Source organism: Aplidium turbinatum, chromosome 2, assembly GCF_918807975.1.
Source record: "Aplidium turbinatum chromosome 2, kaAplTurb1.1, whole genome shotgun sequence".
NCBI classification, from domain to species: Eukaryota; Metazoa; Chordata; class Ascidiacea; order Aplousobranchia; family Polyclinidae; genus Aplidium; species Aplidium turbinatum.
The window spans coordinates 9,669,237-9,686,721 of NC_137473.1; the positions used below are offsets into that span (position 1 = coordinate 9,669,237).

General features: G+C 37.8%; 1 protein-coding gene across 1 annotated transcript in view; it reads right to left on the reverse strand.

Moving 5' to 3' along the window:
- LOC145764979 (uncharacterized) overlaps window positions 1-14,282 on the reverse strand; it is a 31,578-nt gene extending 17,296 nt beyond the window's left edge. The window contains exons 1-4 of the mRNA XM_082576696.1: window positions 14,120-14,282; window positions 13,432-13,513; window positions 8,193-8,320; window positions 3,511-3,610 (exon numbers count right to left, since the gene is read on the reverse strand). Coding sequence (XP_082432822.1) covers window positions 3,511-3,610; window positions 8,193-8,320; window positions 13,432-13,513; window positions 14,120-14,280 — 471 coding nt within the window. The 5' untranslated portion in view covers window positions 14,281-14,282. The remainder of the gene's footprint in view (window positions 1-3,510; window positions 3,611-8,192; window positions 8,321-13,431; window positions 13,514-14,119) is intronic.
- Between the last annotated feature and the right edge of the window lie 3,203 nt (window positions 14,283-17,485).

Consider the following 17,485-nt stretch of genomic DNA (forward strand, 5'->3'; position numbering starts at 1 on the left):
AAAAACAATACACGACAAACTTAGCACAGATCTATAAAAGGTAGAAGCGACAAAACGCGGACGTTATAACGTGCACAATACCAAAGCCTGCAGATTACATATACGCTGACATGAGGCGTAAGTAATTCCACGTTGCTTATGGGTAATTCGACGCGACTTATGGGGCATTTGGGTAATTCGACGCGACTTACGGGGCTTATGGGTAATTCGACGCGACTTATGGGGCTTATGGGTAATTCGACTCGCGTCGAATTACCCATAAGTCGCGTCGAATTACCCATAAGCAACGTGGAATTACTTACGCCTTCATGTCAGCGTATATGCAATCTGCAAGTCGCTGTTGCGACTTGCGATCGTGTCACTTAAACTGATTGTCCTGCTTTGGTATCATGCACGTTATAACGTCCGCGTTTTGTCGCTTCTACCTTTTATAGACCTCTGCTAAGTTTGTCGTATATTGTTTTTTCGTTGTGATGGTCAGAAATAAAAACAAACTAAACTGATAATATTGTGAACGTTCTCGAAACATTACCCATATAAACCAAATTAAGCGAAGATTTCACGAGCTCTTGCGTGGCTGAGTGGTTAAGGCAAAGGCTATTGAATTTGGTGACACGGGTTTGATTCCCACCCTTGCCAATATTCTTTTTTTCTTTAATTATCAAGTTCAAAGCAAGAATTAAGTCTCTAGCTGAGTGCGAGAACGATTGCTATGCTGCAGTCACCTGGTTCATAGGTCTATAAAAAGTAGAAGCGACAAAACGCGGACGTTATAACGTGCATGATACCAAAGCAGGACAATCAGTTTAAGACAAACAAACAAACAAACAAACAAGTGACACGATCGCAAGTCGCAACAGCGACTTGCAAATTACATATACGCTGACATGAAAGCGTAAGTAATTCTACGTTGCTTATGGGTAATTCGACGCGACTTATGGGTAATTCGACGCGAGTCGAATTACCCAAATGCCCCATAAGTAGGGTTGCCAGATATTTTTCCTCAAAATAGTGAACATTTTGAAAGCGCGTGACCGCATCCTCAATGTTCTCAAAGCAGTGGCGTAGCCAGGAATTGTGAAAGGGGGAGGGGTTGACGGCCGGCGGGCGAGGCCCGACGGCGTCTTCGCCAAAGGCGACACCCAGTGGCGGGGGGTCTGGGGGGCCTCCCCCAGAAAATTTTGAAAAATGACTTTGAATTTGGTGCATTCTGAGAGCATTTTCAACCAAAATGTGGGTATAAATATTCCTGTAAAATGGTGCTGTCTGGTGGCATAGCAAAAGGATAAGATCATTATTTCTTGGGCATTTTTCGATAATAGAGCTATGTCTCTATGTTTTCTTGTTGCTAATTCCCAGCTGAGATATTTAAGTGTTTGGTATTGGCAAAACTCGCTCTTTTAATGCAGTTTCGGTTAAAATTAGGCAAACTTTGTTTTGAGGCATAGAGACTGAAAGCATCATTCTCAATATGTCACACGCGTGACAAAGGGGGGGGGTAGTAACCCCCAAAACACTCCCCCTTGGCTACGCCACTGCGCTCATCTGTCCATATGTTACCCATAACACTGAAAATTCTCTCAACATTGGCATTATATACAGGGATAGACATTGTATACTGGACAAATTTTAACAATTTAGGTACAGTTTCTTTCTGAAAGAAGTTAGTCCACTTTTCCAGCGATGATCTTAATTCTTAACTTATTAGCCACATCACACATGATTGAGTAGCTGGCCTACACACTCTATAAACAAACAGTTAAATGGCCAAACTTCTAGGCTGTTAGTTGCTCAGGCTAGTGGCTTTCAGTTTGTCAGCTACCTTGGCTGTACAGTGTACACTCCACTGTTGGACTTCGTGCTGGCCAAGCCTGGCTTTGGCGAAATTACACTGGGGTAGCATATTAGGGGTTTTTCCTCAAAGCACCAGACTCATGTGCTTTTACTTTCTAAGCAGCAGAAGTGTATAGTCACTGGTTAATCCATGGCTATTGGCTAAAATATATTGACAGAATTGTAGACAAAAATTAATTGTCAAAATAGTGAACATGTTCACTATCACTATTAGCAAAATAGTTTACAGTGAACATTTTCTTAAAATAGTGATTTGTTCACTAAAATAGTGAACATCTGGCAACCCTACCCATAAGTCGCGTCGAATTACCCATAAGCAACGTGGAATTACTTACGCCTCATGTCAGCGTATATGTAATCTGCAGGCTTTGGTATTGTGCACGTTATAACGTCCGCGTTTTGTCGCTTCTACCTTTTATAGATCTGTGCTAAGTTTGTCGTGTATTGTTTTTTCGTTGTGATGGTCAGAAATAAAAACAAACTAAACTGATAATATTGTGAGCGTTCTCGAAACATTACCCATATAAACAAATTAAGCGAAGATTTCATGAGCTCTTGCGTGGCTGAGTGGTTAAGGCAAAGGTTATTGAATTTGGTGACACGGGTTTGATACCCACCCTTGCCATTATTCTTTTTTTTCTTTATTATCAAGTTCAAAGCAAGAATTAAGTCTCTAGCTGAGTGCGAGAACGATTGCTATGCTGCAGTCCCCTGGTTCATAGGGAAAATTGTCCAATGTTAAGGTGTTTTATCGGACAAAACACTCCATCTGCTGCAGCAAACTGCAGATTACACATAAGCGGACGGGAAGGCAACGAAGCCAATCTTCGTGTCCACCTTTAGGCATGCCTTCAAGTGTCCTGCTCTTGAGCGGTGTCGAACTATATTTTGGAACGTCCAGCCAGTGCTCCTCACCACTCGGCTATGCAGCCGACTACTAGGCTTCTAGACGGCTATAGACTACACTCTACACTATACAGGCTTATGGGTAATTCGACGTTACTTCTAGGTAATTCAATGCTACTTATGGTGCCTATGGGTAATTCGACGCGACTTATGGGGCTTATGGGTAATTCGACGCGACTTACGGGGCTTATGGGTAATTCGACGCGACTTATGGGGCTTATGGGTAATTCGACGCGACTTATGGGGCTTATGGGTAATTCGACGCTACTTATGGGGCTTATGGGTAATTCGACGCGACTTATGGGGCTTATGGGTAATTCGACGCGACTTATGGGTAATTCGACGCGACTTATGGTGCTTATGGGTACTTATGGGGCTTATGGGTAATTCGTGGGACCCGGCAGACATAAACAAATTAAAGTCGAATATATTTCAATATTCAATGTAAGATCACTTTCGCCTCGCATGTAATACTTGTTTTCATTTCTATCTGATCGTTTGACATACCGCTGCAGTCTGTTCGATTACACATACGACAAAATTATCTTCTTTTATGTTGATTCGACGTTTCATGACGTAGGCTAAACATGGTTGAATTTACTATTAGATTGAGTCATTTGTTTTAACATTTTCCATCGGTCAGGTTTTCAATTGATTAGCCTATATTGACAATTTTCATAAGATAACTTAGAGCACCCCTAATTTCGTCAAATTTTTTAAAAAAATTACGCCAATGCTTGCAGATATTACCTGATTACATGAGAAAAAATATTCTCCCCTGTGAGTTTTCTGATGTGATTTCAAGTTTCCAGCCGTGGTGTACATGCGTGCACAGCCAGAATAAAAGCATCTAAAAATTGATAAAAAAAATTATTTATCACTGCAAGGCTTCAGAACCACTTCTACCGTAGGATTTTACATCTTTTGACAAAGAATTGAAACATGCTAATAACATATATGATTTTTTACTTCGGTGTTGCAGCTTACTGGTACTACCAAAGCAGGTGGTAATAATCAACCCACACAGAAAATGTATCATTTTTACATTGATGTCCGTCTGCAGACATTGAATCAGTGTAAAATTGACGAATTTTGCTGTCTAGAAAGCCTCATAGAGTTTCTCGTATAGGCTATGCCTTGATGATAATCGTTAACTATTTCAGAGCATAACCAAATGATTTGGTATTACTGCTTCAATCAATAAACTAAAAATTAGTTAGACTGTGATGGCGTTCTCATCGGATTAAAAGCCTGCAGCAACAACTATTGCTCGATCAGCTGATTGCTAGTCTATAGTGACGTAGACTGTACAGTTGCACGCTTCGCTGCTCACGCCCATTCCCGTTTTGAAAGCTCTGACAAAAGCACGCGCGGAATGCTAATCAGACCGCAATGGGATAAAATTTTATTGAAAATCGTTTTATGGTAGCATGTTAAACACAAAGAACGTGTACTGTATCATACAATCGCCAAGTCAGGTTTTTCCTTTAGTACCCGTTTAAGAAAAACTTACAACAAACTGCCTCAAGAAGATCAAGCAGTGGATTAGAGAAAGCATGCATTAATCAGAAACAGTACCAAATCTCGGTGCAGATCAACGTAAATGAGGAAAAATAATCGCAGAGTAATTGATGCATGCACAGGGTCCCGTAGCTAAATTGAGACACGCATTTTTTTATAATTTCAAGGATAAAAAAGGTAAGATTACCATTTTAACTTTATTAATGTAATAGACAGATAAAACCAAGCAACCACACAGCGCTTATCATAATACATTAAAGTGAAGATAAACTATAAACTACGAACGTTTTCAGCCATACACGTGTTAGCCCTTTTCAAGTACGGTAACGAAAAATAACTGATTTTACATCTACATTGAAAATAAATAACTGATCTACACAATGAATTGAAAAACGAAATGCATAAGAATGAAACGGCAAAGCAGGGGAGAAAGGCACATCACATGGCGGTTAATAGCATCACCAGGCCGAATTTGACAATAAAATCCACGAGGCTTTGCTAATAAAATTCTGTAATCCTGGCCTCAATACGCAGTTGTTTGCCGCAGGCGCTTCCTATCTGCTTAACGTCTTTTTTCCATTCATCGTATGATTAAAAGTGGGAAAAACTAACTGGAAAAGGCGATCTGGCACGGTACTATGACACCTCCTCAAACGGGCGATCTACCTAATACAAGAAAAAGTAATCACTAAGAAAACAAATCAATACCTTTTGTCCGTAAAGTCTGAACCTTAAAACATTTGACCAGGCTAACAGTCACAATAATACCGTATTTCAGTAAAATTTAATTTATGTTGTGGAACCGGTTTTCGTTCAATAGAACTCTTCAGCACAACTGGTTCGAAACAAAAATTAGCATACAATGTAAATAAATGTCAGCACAACTGGACCAAAACGAACGAAAAATTACATATTAATTGGATAAAAATATTAACGCGTTTTTGCCTCGCGAAATTAACCGCCATGTCATGTGCCTTTCTCCCCTGCTTTGCCGTTTCATTTTTATGCATTTCGTTTTTCAATTCATTGTGTAGATCAGTTTTTTATTTTCAATGTAGATGTAAAATCAGTTATTTTTCGTTACTTGAAAAGAGCTAATATGTGTATGACCGAAAACATTCGTAGTATATTATACTGTATAGTTTATGTTCACTTTAATGTATTATGTTAAATGCCGTGTGGTTGCTTGGTTTTATCTGTGTATTGTTGAAGAAAGTCACCTCTTTACCAAAATTGTATTATTAATGTAATCTTTACAATCTGTTTAACACAATTATTCAACATGATGGCTCTTTGCTTCGATAATTTTGGATAATCTCTGGCGAAACTATGAACAACTTCTCTTCACTTCATCAGTATCAAGATTCCGAAATGCTCTTCGAATGGCAGCTTTAAAAAAGTTGAGGTTCGGGCGTGGAATTGAGTTAGACTGTCCTTCAATCACGAACGCTCATGTGAATAGCCAATTGTCGCATACGTTCAGATCAGGAGAGCTATTAGGCCAAATGTATTTCGGGATAAACATGGGAAGATCCTTCTTCAGATAAAGGTGCGTCTACACGAGAAAGTGTTCTTGCTTAGAAATTCTTGCTTAAAGGGCGGGAAAACCCAAATTCACTTTTTGCGAGTTTTTTGTTTCAGCGTGATGTCATTGTGTACAACATGCGTTTTAGCAAAAAAAAAATTCAAATTTTGTAGCCCTCGTCTCGCTAAGGCCGCTTTTGTTTGATACCCGTTTGCGAGGTCTCGCGCGCATCAAGCTGTGATGCTGTTCGCTGTGACGTCACAAGGTACATATAGTTGTGGCCAAAAGTTTAAGACCAGACTTGATTTATGACCATTTTTGCATTACTTCAAAATACTGCATCATATATTGTTTCAGTTGCATCATCTTTATGCATCATCTTATATCTGATGCAGTATTTTAAAGTAATGCAAAAATCGTTATAAATCAAGTCTGGTCTTAAACTTTTGGTCACAACTATATGTACCTTGTGACGTCACAGCGAACAGCCTCACAGCTTGATGCGCGCGAGACCTCGCAAACGGGTATCAAACAAAAGCGGCCTTAGCGAGACGAGGGCAACAAAATTTGGATTTTTTGATTGCTAAAACGCATGTTGTACACATGACATCACGCTGAAACAAAAAACTCGCAAAGTTAATTTGGGTTTCCCCACCCTTTAAGCTAGTGATTAAGCTCGTTTCGTCTACACTGGCAACCTCGACGAAGATTTTGCTCGCTTGAATCGCGGTCACGTGAGTATCTAATCTCCAATGACGTCACGTTTTAAAAAGTTCGCGCCAAAGCATAGCAGTTCGCGCAGCAGAGTAGACCAAGCAACTGACTGTTCTTTAACCATTTGAAGTTGTTGCAGTCTTTCAGTCATGGCTTCCTAGAAGTTGTGTAAAAACTGCTGCAAAAAGCGAAGGATGCAAACCCGCAATTTACTGCTTATTGAAGCATTCAGACACCTCAGTGAGGTTGAAATGTTGGAAACAGAATTTCGTGTCAGTGTGGGTGACTGGTAACAACCAGCAAGATCATTCCTCCGCTATTTTTATTACCCAGTGTACAATGGCAATGGTTTTCTGCTGAGATCCTGTTTTGGATTTGAAATTGGAAAATATTGTGCTTTCTATGGGCTATTTCGAGTACGGTCACCGCCAGTTCAGCCCGCAACATTAATAAGAACGGGTTGGGATCAAAACTTAACGAAATCCTTTAACGATACCGCCCTGCCCTGTCTGGATACTGAGCTGAGAGGAGACCTGAGATTTTGGCGGGAAAAACATTTCTAAGCAAGAGAACTCACTTAAGCGCCCAGTTTTTCGCTCTGGAACGTATTTTTTCTCGACGGCTCGCTTACTCGCCCATTTTCTTAAAAGTAAGCGGCACAAACTGCGATTAACTTAAAGAAACAAGAAGTTTGGCTAGCTTAAGCAAGAAAACAGTCGTCGTGTAGACGCACCTTAAGTCTGGACTTTTTTGGTCCACGAGCTGGCGCAAAGTCTTGAACTAGTATGACTTTGGTAGCATCATAGTTTCTGCAAATCCAGGGCAGCAAAATATCATTCAGAATCTTCAGATACTCTGAATCTTCGGATTCTAACTCCAGCTTCGATAAAATGAGGAGGCATCACCTTGCCATCACTTTCCACGGCTGCAAAAACCGTCACAGAAGCTGGATTTTTGCTTTGCATCAGATGAGGAATTTCTGCAGGGTCACAGGCAATAACTCGTGTGTTTTGGCGATTTGCTACCTCGTCCACAATGAACTTTTTCTCATGAATTGCAAACATGTCCTCCTTTGTTCTTGAGAAGATTGAGAAGCTTTGAACAACTTTCAACCCTGGTTGATTTTGAGCGGGCAGCGAGGAGGTTGCAACGTGTTTTCACATAAAACTTAATCTCGAGGTCTTCATTGACTGCTTTACTGACGGTTTTGCGACTGACACGATGTCTTTTTTCCAGTTTTGTCATCGTTCATCGATTGTATTGGGTCTGCCTTAATCAACCTTTTTGTTTGCTTTCGATCCTTTCCCCTCGGCATCAAACTTGGCCACAACTCGATAAACTGTCGTCTTTGAGTAGCCAGTGCTCTTAACAATATCCGAAAGAGTGTTCCCAGCACATCTCAATTCGCATGCAGTTATCTGTTTCGTTAATTCTGCCATGTTTAAGAAAGTTTATCTAAATATTACTATATCATCTTTTTACTTTTGTAGAATACCTTTATAAGATTATCCGCAGAAAGTTTCATCTTGATTAGAGAAATAAAAAGAAAATTATGCGAAAATCAAGAAGTCCCAATTAAGCTGCGAGACCCTGCATAATAATCCTTTGAATACTACAGAAAATGAGAGTGTACACACATTAAGTAGATGATTATTGATTAATGTTTACATACTTAAATCGCTTGATGTCTTTTTTGTGCTGTGGATCCGTTGATTCCAACGTAATAGTGGCACCATCAATGTTATCTTCTTGGGGCATAAATTTGGTATCACCAAAAGAAGGCGTGAATGACATCACCATCTACATATAAATTACAAAAATTATTTGACAATTTTTAAACTATATACATGTAACATTGTGATCAAGCTGAACAATCAAAGTGTAGAACAAGAAAACTGAAAAAAAAAACATTATCAATAATCCTCTTTCTTTTTTTTTTTATATATTTTAGCCTACTGCACTGATGGGGTTTTTAGGCCGAAATGGAGTGCTATTGTCTGCAGTTGCGTAAACAACAATAGGGTGTTTTTGATCTTTACAGAGTGCTAAAATGTAACAATTTAGTGAAAAAGCAGTACTTGAAAAATTTTAAGAAATTACTCCGACATTTACTACTTGCACACCACACACGGAAGTTGAAAGTTTCACATAATCAACAAAACGGAAAAGAGTGGCTTTGCAAGACGTTTACGTCATGAGAGTGTAATGAGTGTAAGTGTAATGTGAGTGTAATGAAGAGTGTAATGAGTAGTGTAATGAAGAGTGTAATGCAAGACGTTTACGAGCAATAGATATAACCTTTACCTGCTAAATTTTGGCTGTTATATTGCTCTTATAACTCTTGCTTATTGTCATGTCGTACAATTGTAACAACAATTATATGACGTTTTATTTGGAACTAGAAAATTATCAGAATGATCTTCTTTCAATAATTTCATACATAGGATTAAAACAAGGTGTGACTGATGTGGTCAACGATGTTGAGCTGCAGCCTGTTGTTTGATGAATACATGTTAAGGACTAAAATGATATAGGGATGGGTTTGCAATAGGCTACCGATTATGTATAATTCTAATTTCTAAGCATGAATTTAGTTGTTGTAGCAAGTATAATTCTACAAATAAACCATGTTTTCATAGATTGGAGACCTTCATTCTTCTAAGAAAGTTGATGAATTTTCATTTTATGAGCAATATTTATGTTATTATATCATTAGCAAGTTTATATAGGTGCTTTGTTTTAGCGGTACACGACATCTGGGCGAAACCCTCTTGGGTGAGACCATGTGGGCGATGACCCAAGAGGGCTAAGGACCATGTGGGCGACGGTAGCGAAAGTTTAGCCGTTCGGAACGGTGGTGACTGGTGACCCATATAATTTATCCAGTTACTTTGCGGCGTCATGGTTTATCGTAAAGCTGGAGTTCAGTAGGCATAAGTCATGATTTTAACATGGGCACTTAAAATAAAATCATTTACTGAGCACAGTAATAGCTACTGATTTGCGTGTGGTTTACAACAAGATGAGTCCTCTGCTACTGAACGTCAACAGATATTTTTAATCCAGATGCTCTAGACCAGTGGTTCCTAACCTTTTTGTTGTCACGGACCCCTTTAGACAATGTATTAATTCTACGGACCCCTACCTAAATTTTGCCTGAAACTCAATTGACATACTATTGACTATTGTAATAATTATGCTACTCAACTACTGTATGGTGTCATATTGCATTGCCGCTATGACTCCTGCGGCAAATATCAGGCTAAACAGTTGCTCAAATAAGAAAATGAATGAATTGTTCAAGAAATATCACCAGTATTTGCATATTAAGGTGACCCAAAGTGCCATGCCGAAACTTTTCAACGTAAGCAAATTTAATGGTAGGGCTGTTGTTGCCTTTCCTAAACTAAACCACTGGACTGTGGTTGAGTTTTTGACAATGCAACACGCATGTCATCTTTAACGTAGGCCTACCATATTTTCATCACCCAAAAAGAGGACATGTTTAGTAAATAGTAAGCAAGTAAAATGCCAGTGGATTTTTACATTTAAACAAATTTTACATCTTCTTAGATGATTATAAGCAGAGATGTACGTAACTATGTGTACGCCGCAAATTCTACGCTGTACACTTGCGACGTAGACTTTTTGTTTACGCTAACGCTTACGGCCACATTTTTTTGGATAGTTGTCGCTTGAGGCTACGCCATAAAGTTTTCCCGTTTTTTTAGCGTATAGCGTCAACGTATACTTTTCAATGTCTTAGCTGTTGTTTGCATTTTAATTTTGCAGTTGAAAGAATGTTTTTAATGGGCAAAGACATTGAAACCAAAACGCAGCAAAATGTCAGATGAACACTTTCAGATGCTTGTGTTTCTTAGTGGAAATTCAAAATAAAACTTGTTTGTTTCGAGTGGTTTATACCGTGTGAATGTTTGGCACATAGCAAACAAAATTAGTTTACGCTATAAGTGTAGGCTATGCGCTGACGCTGACAACTTTTTTTTACAAGTTACGTTGATGCATAGGCTACTGCGTATGGTTTTTCAAACGTTTGCGTTTACGCTGACGGCGTCAATATTTTTTGTATGCGCGTACATCACTGATTATAAGCCTATGTAGCAAAAGTGACAAATAAAAAACATAACATATATAGTATTTATTTGTCAGATTCAGTCAATGAACATTTTGCTGTTCATTTGATTTTCTCCACAAAAAACATGTGTTTTACATTTGCATTTTGAGCCATAGCTTATTGCAGATGAAGAATTGCTCGATTTTTAACAATTCATTAAACAAAATCTATATATAGTTCTGCAATATTTGAACTATTCTGTCCATTTTCTGATGTGCCATCATTTAAACAAATGCAAGCTAGCTATCAGGTTTAAGACGCCTTTGCACTAGCTTTGGTATTGGTCGAACAGTTTAACATCATCAATGCCAACATTTTTCTTTAACAGATACTTCCACACACCGCTGAAAAGCGTTATCCTATTCTTTGGTTTAAGACAGCATAAGCATCCAATCAAAGGATGTGAACTCGGAAAATGAAATTAGTGGTCTATTCATCCAAATAGGCAACACAAGAGCAGGGCTTTGGAGCCAGAGCCGCACATTTTCAAAGGAGCTCTAGGCCTACGTGAAATTCAAAAGAAGCAGGAGCCATTTGTAAAATAGCTCCGGCTCCGATGTATTTCATAAGATGCTATGCTACTATCATTGGCTGAATTCACATAATTTAACAGCAACTCTTCACCGAATTAAAAATTTTTGCCTCTTTTCTAACTAACCACGTTGCTGGGGATTTGACAGCAGAGCAGTTACATGTTCAATTTGTTCATAGCTGCAACCGATGGTACTAACTACTGACTGACGTTCATCCTTCAACCTCAGTTTTTGACGTAATGGAGCCGGAGCAGTGGTATCAATGAGCTCCGGAGCTGTAGCTAATTTATGATAAAAGAGAGCTCCGGACCTGGAACACTTTAACATTGAAGCCTGCTCCAAAGCTATGCACAAGTGTCGAACAATAGAAATACATCTGACATGGTCATCAAGTAACACTGCCTTCGTTGGCCACAGAAATAAATGTATCCACCATATCCACAGCAAGCAATGTATTGTCAACCTCAAAGTCAATAAACTAAACATTTCCCTGCTTTTCTTAAACAAGGATAGCCTACTTTTGCCACAGCTCACAGAAAACATACTTTTCCTTTTTGGTATTGTTGCTTAGCCTTATTTAGCTTTCGCCAAGGTCATATAAAATAAAACCTTATTGAAAATGACAGCAATGCAAAAAAGAGGACATTTGAGCATTTTCAAGTGTCCTCGGAGGACAATTCATTTTTTATGAAAAAAGAGGACAAATCCTCCTAAAAGAGGACATATGGTAGCCCTATCTTTAACGTCCAGGCGATTTTGATGTTTAGTTTTTATTGTAACAAGAGCTGAAAATCCTGCCTCGCAAAGGTAAGGTGGTTATGAAAGGTAACAAAACCATAATTGCTTGCTTTGCCAAGAATGGGTAGGTTTGCAGTTGTGAGCACCAAAATTCTTCCACAGTTTTTGAATGAAATTCAATGCGTAATAACTCTTTTGCTCTCAAATCAATTAGGCCATCTTAACTGAGATCGTCATAGCTAATGTTGTTCAAGTCAAAAAGAAAAGGATTTCGAATCCATATTTCAACTTCGTTCGGCAGGTGTTCTACATTAAAATAACGTTGAAATGAGATTTGCAGGGTTTCCAAGTGTGTGCAAAATTTTTCTCTCATAGAGATCAAAAGAGTGGATTCTCTATGAGTTTTATTCATCAAGATAAGATCTTCTAACTTTGGAAAGTTAGCGTAATTACCTGGTTCCAATCTGCGTTTCCAAACCGGCAACTTGACTAAAACGCTTTCAGTTTTTCAGCTGCATCAATTATTGTCACACTTGGTCCTTGAATGCCACGATTAACATCAATGTTAATATGATCGAAAAGATCGGCTAAGTAGGCCATGCCGTATAGAAAACTTTTACTCTCAAACAATTTTGAGAGGGGACTTCCTTTTGCTTTTCAAATCGACATGCGTTGTGGTAGATGTAATTTAAGGTCAATGTACACACTGTAGGCAGCAGCATAGATTTATTTTAATGCATAGGCCTACTGGTACAGTTTATTCTCGCGGGCTTGAGCTTGATACATTTGCATTTAAAGAGAGAAATGAAAGTAAAAAGACCTCTTTTCGTTGTTTTTTTCAAAATTCATCAAGGTAATCACGGACCCCCAAATGCTTTCTCATGGACCCCCAAGGGGTCTGCGAACCCCAAGTTGGGAACCACTGCTCTAGACGCTGCGTAGGTGCATCAGCAGTTTACAGAACACATTGTGACTGACAGTCATTACATTTTAAGACTTGAAGTCACATGGAATCAGAACTTCACAGTGGCTGCCAGATGATTCTGCTGCCTGTCGCTTATACCAAAAATTTTTTCAACAGAATGCACCATCAGCATTGGTATTGCAACTGACAAGTTTCGATAACGATTAGGGAGCGTTTATAACTGACGTCAACCACTCTTTAGCCATTCCTCTTGGGAGGTCTTCGTTTGTCTCTTTTCTGAGGGGTTTCTCTTAAATTTCACGATAAACTGCAACACCACAAAGCAACTAGATAAATGTAATAGGTCACCAACGTTCCAAATGGCTAAACTTTCACTACCGTCGCCCACTTCGATTGTCGCCCACATGGTCTCGTCCAAGAGGGTTTCGCCCAGATGTCATGTACCGTTGTTTTAGAGATTTAAGTCTGGTAAAATGCACACAAATTCCAAGTGTAATGCATGATTCAAAAAAGTATATGTCTAATCACAGGTGCAAAATCTTTCTTCAGCATTTTGAAATTTGCAAACTTTGAATAATACCTTGTCCTCTTCTGGGATAATTGTATGTCGAATCATTCCCCTGTCATCATCAGAGTAACTTGTTTCAGAATCTGTTGTTGCGCTGCAAGAAAATGAAATAAGTGTTACATGCACTTTCTTTAACTATCAGTTGATAAGTTAAAATAAGTTTACAAAAAAATGTTTTGCTGAATGACAAAAAAAGAATTGTTAATTATACACTAAAAATCTGATTACACCATTAAACTACATAGGCCCACTGCAAGTTACAGTTCATCGTTAGGATTTCTGTTCCCACCACAATAGCTTGCCTGCTAGCAATGAAAGCAAAAGTCTCAAAACACATGTAATAAAATTAGAAACATAATAGCTAACTACCATCGGAATGGCCCGTTTCGGTGAGTCCGATTCGGTGAGTCCGATCCCTTAACGGAGGATTTTTTCAATTTTTTTTAAAATTATCGGGTACCGTAGCCTAATTATCATTGCCGTTTTAGGGTTAGGGGTTAGGATTAGGGGTTAGAGGTTAGGAACTCACCGAATTAGACTCACCGAATAGTAGCAGACCCAACTACCGTAGGCCTACAGCATTGCATGGGTACCAGTTGGCATCCTTATAGGATTACTTTAAATTTACACACTGAATGCTATTTTGAGAATGTCTTTAAAAGGTAAAGTACCATTAAGCCAATAGTACAAGTGCACGTACCCAAAAAGAAGATTTCTTTCTGCATTTGATGGCAAAATAACAGCATTTAAATCTGTATGATTTGATGAAGTTACTCTGGGTTGACTATCAGTTTCAATAGACACACTTGTCTGATCATAATTAATTGTTTGCAAGTCTTTATACAACATTGAATCATCCATCTTGCAACTTTTTGAAAACATAAAAAATGCATTAGCACAATATTTCACATGGCTTTAGAAGAAGTATCAAAATTTAAAAAAAAAATACTTTTTTGGTGATTTTGAAAATATATATTTTTGCTATGCTTGTCGGAAGATTACAACCAAGAACACAACATTCCTCTTTCTTTATTAAACAGAGTTTCATTATTTTTAGATAGATTGATTGAGCTTAAAATTATATATACAGTATACCTTTCAAATGAGCTATCAACCATGTGGTTACAATGAAAATTGGCCGAGATATGGGTAAAAATGTGAAAAATGGTGCATCAAGTGGTAAAAATAATTAAAATTTCAAATCACTGTATCTCGAAAAGTACTCGACGTATGAAGACAAAATTTTGGGAAAATGACTTTTTTTTACATTTTTACTAATGATGTAATTTTCATTCAAATCGGTGTCGTCGAGGTTTTAAAAAGTAAAATTTTGTGTTGATTTCATTTGTTTTCACCCCAATCGTTTTTTTTTTGCACCAACAATCTGTCTAACATTTAAATGTTGGAACAAAACTTGTACTTTTGCTTTTCTGAAATATTTGTTCTAAAATAATTAAGACATCAATAAGTTACCAGAATAAAATTTTTTATCACTAAACTTTTCATTAAAAACCTTTTTTGATTTCACAAATGATCAAAAATGACGTGTAGTGATAAAATAATCAAAAAAGTATATATATATATACACTATACAACAGTCTATGTGCATATTTGCAACATTTTTTTCAATGCAGTGACAATTCTTACCAAATATGGTAAATATAGCCTCTGAGGCATAGTTTGATCAAAAACGTAATTTTAAAACTAAAAAACAAGTCAGATAAAAAGATAAACTTACATAAGTTATGATAAAATTATTGATAATAAATTCTTAAACTTCTTTCTGTCAAATTATTTTCAATTGTAAAATATTTACAAATTTGTGAAGTTAATGCAATTATCTTGATGGTCGCAAATACGCAGCAACCAACCCTAGCGTATCACACTGCAACTGGCAAATTCAACTTTATTAAGTTTAAATTGAAAGAACTTGAATTTGTCAATTTAGTCTACTGTCTACTTTTTTATCGATATGTTACTGTAACCTGTATTGGTCGACTAGGCTATAGATTTACCAACTAGACTTTAAAGAACATCATAATACTTTATATAATACCGTTATCATCATAATAGGCTATATGCAATGAAAGAGATGACAGGATCAAAAGAAAATAAGACAAGCAACAAAGGAGGTTGACTGTTAACATGGTCACCACTGGGACCGAACAGTCCTCATCCTTATGATTGGTAGCACTTGAAGTTGAGTAGTTCATTGGTACCACTTCCTGAGCTCTAGGCATGCGGCCACACTTCTGTTGGGTGTTTTTTTCGGTCATTTATCGATCATTGACCAATTTTTTAGCAAAATGTCCAAAAAAAATATAGTCAATTCGGTCAAAATGTCCGAAAAATATATAGTCAATTCGGGTATTGCACGGTTGAGTTTCGCTGATGAACGTTGAAGAAAGTTTTCTCAGATAAAACACGACAACGTTTCTCAGCGAAACTTAATGTTGTAGCTCATAGGCGCCTAACTATTTTTTTGGCCGTGGGGGCGAAAGCGTGTTTCATCAGCAGCAACGTAAATTCAGCAAAATGTCACGCAGATGGATGACATATTATAATTATGTCGTCACACTAGGAGTGCTTTTATTGCCACACTCGGAGTTATCGCTACGTTCGACCTACCGTTAATTATTATAAACAAAACTCGACCACTTTATTACCATGAAACAAGGGACGAAAAGGTTTACTAAAAAGTAAAAGGTATACTGTAAATGGAATGACAATGTCTTGAAAATGGAATGCAAATAGTAACTTGATTATACGCTTGAAAATGTACCTGTTGAAAGTAAAATCATTCACGTTTACATCAATTCAACAGCACGTCACCTTGAATAAATTTAGAAGTTGTCGACATCCGTAAACAGCCCTTGAAAAATAGTTACGGAGAGACGTTTGATTATAGCTCCCTTTTCACTACAATATCGCAACTTATGACTGACCTGTTTTCGTGTTGCAGATGAAACAAAATATGCGCATATTCCCGCCTTTGATCAGGTTTCTATAGCAACAGTCGTGTGTGCGCCATGCAGCTTGCGCGAGTCCGTTGTTGCGTTGATTATTCCGCATGCAATGCGATTTGTACCAGCCCTTGTTGCGTTGGTTGGTGGTTACGTCGTGCCGAGACTTCAAGTTCATTTTCACAGCGAGCGGTTCACTGCCGCGACAATTCACTGCAGAGGTTTCGACTTTCGAAAGCAACATCGAGTATGTTTGCAAGCGCATAAAGCTAAACGCACGCTCCGTCTACGTACCGTAGCAAATTATGTTGTTTTTGGGTGCATTCAACATCTGATGACATTGAATCGACACAAAATTTATTTTACTGTACGTGATTGAAAGATGAATAAGCACTCTGCTTTACAACATCTCATATATTATTATTATTATATTATTATTATAAAATGGTAGATTTTTGCTATGTCGCAGGCAGAAAAATCAGTCATTTTTACATTGATTCAACGTCTGCAGATATTAAATCAATGTAAAAATGACAGATTTTGTCTGGTGTGGAATTGTAGCATCCTACTCGTTCTAGTGATTATTTATCGCAAAGCTGTTGCGGTTTGCATTCAAAAAATGTTGTCCTGCTGCCGATCGCTAGTTCATCTATTGTTTTATGTATCAATACAGCATAAAAAGTTGGCGCCTTTGTTGTAGCTAGTCAGGAAGTGCAAATTTTGGTTTGTATCAGCTACTTGAAAGGAAATATTTTCCTCAGAAAAAATGACTGAAATAAATAAAAATAACCGAATTTTTTCAAGTCATTTCGGACAAATGACCGAAAAGTGTCAGCGAAAAAAAAACCCAGCACTTCTGACTTACAAAACTGCAGGAAACTACGGTAATTTATAAGACGTTATTCAGCGGTTATGATTCAACACTTTCAATCAATCAATCATTTTATTTTTCGTCATTAACGCGTCCGGGACGAAAAAGATACTAACTACAAAAATCGATATAGACCTACCAGCACGTTAACGAACGGGAAAAGGTGGCAAAACCTTGAAAGATTAAAATGTGCCTGAATGAAAAATTATGTAGTAGGCTATACAGTATATCA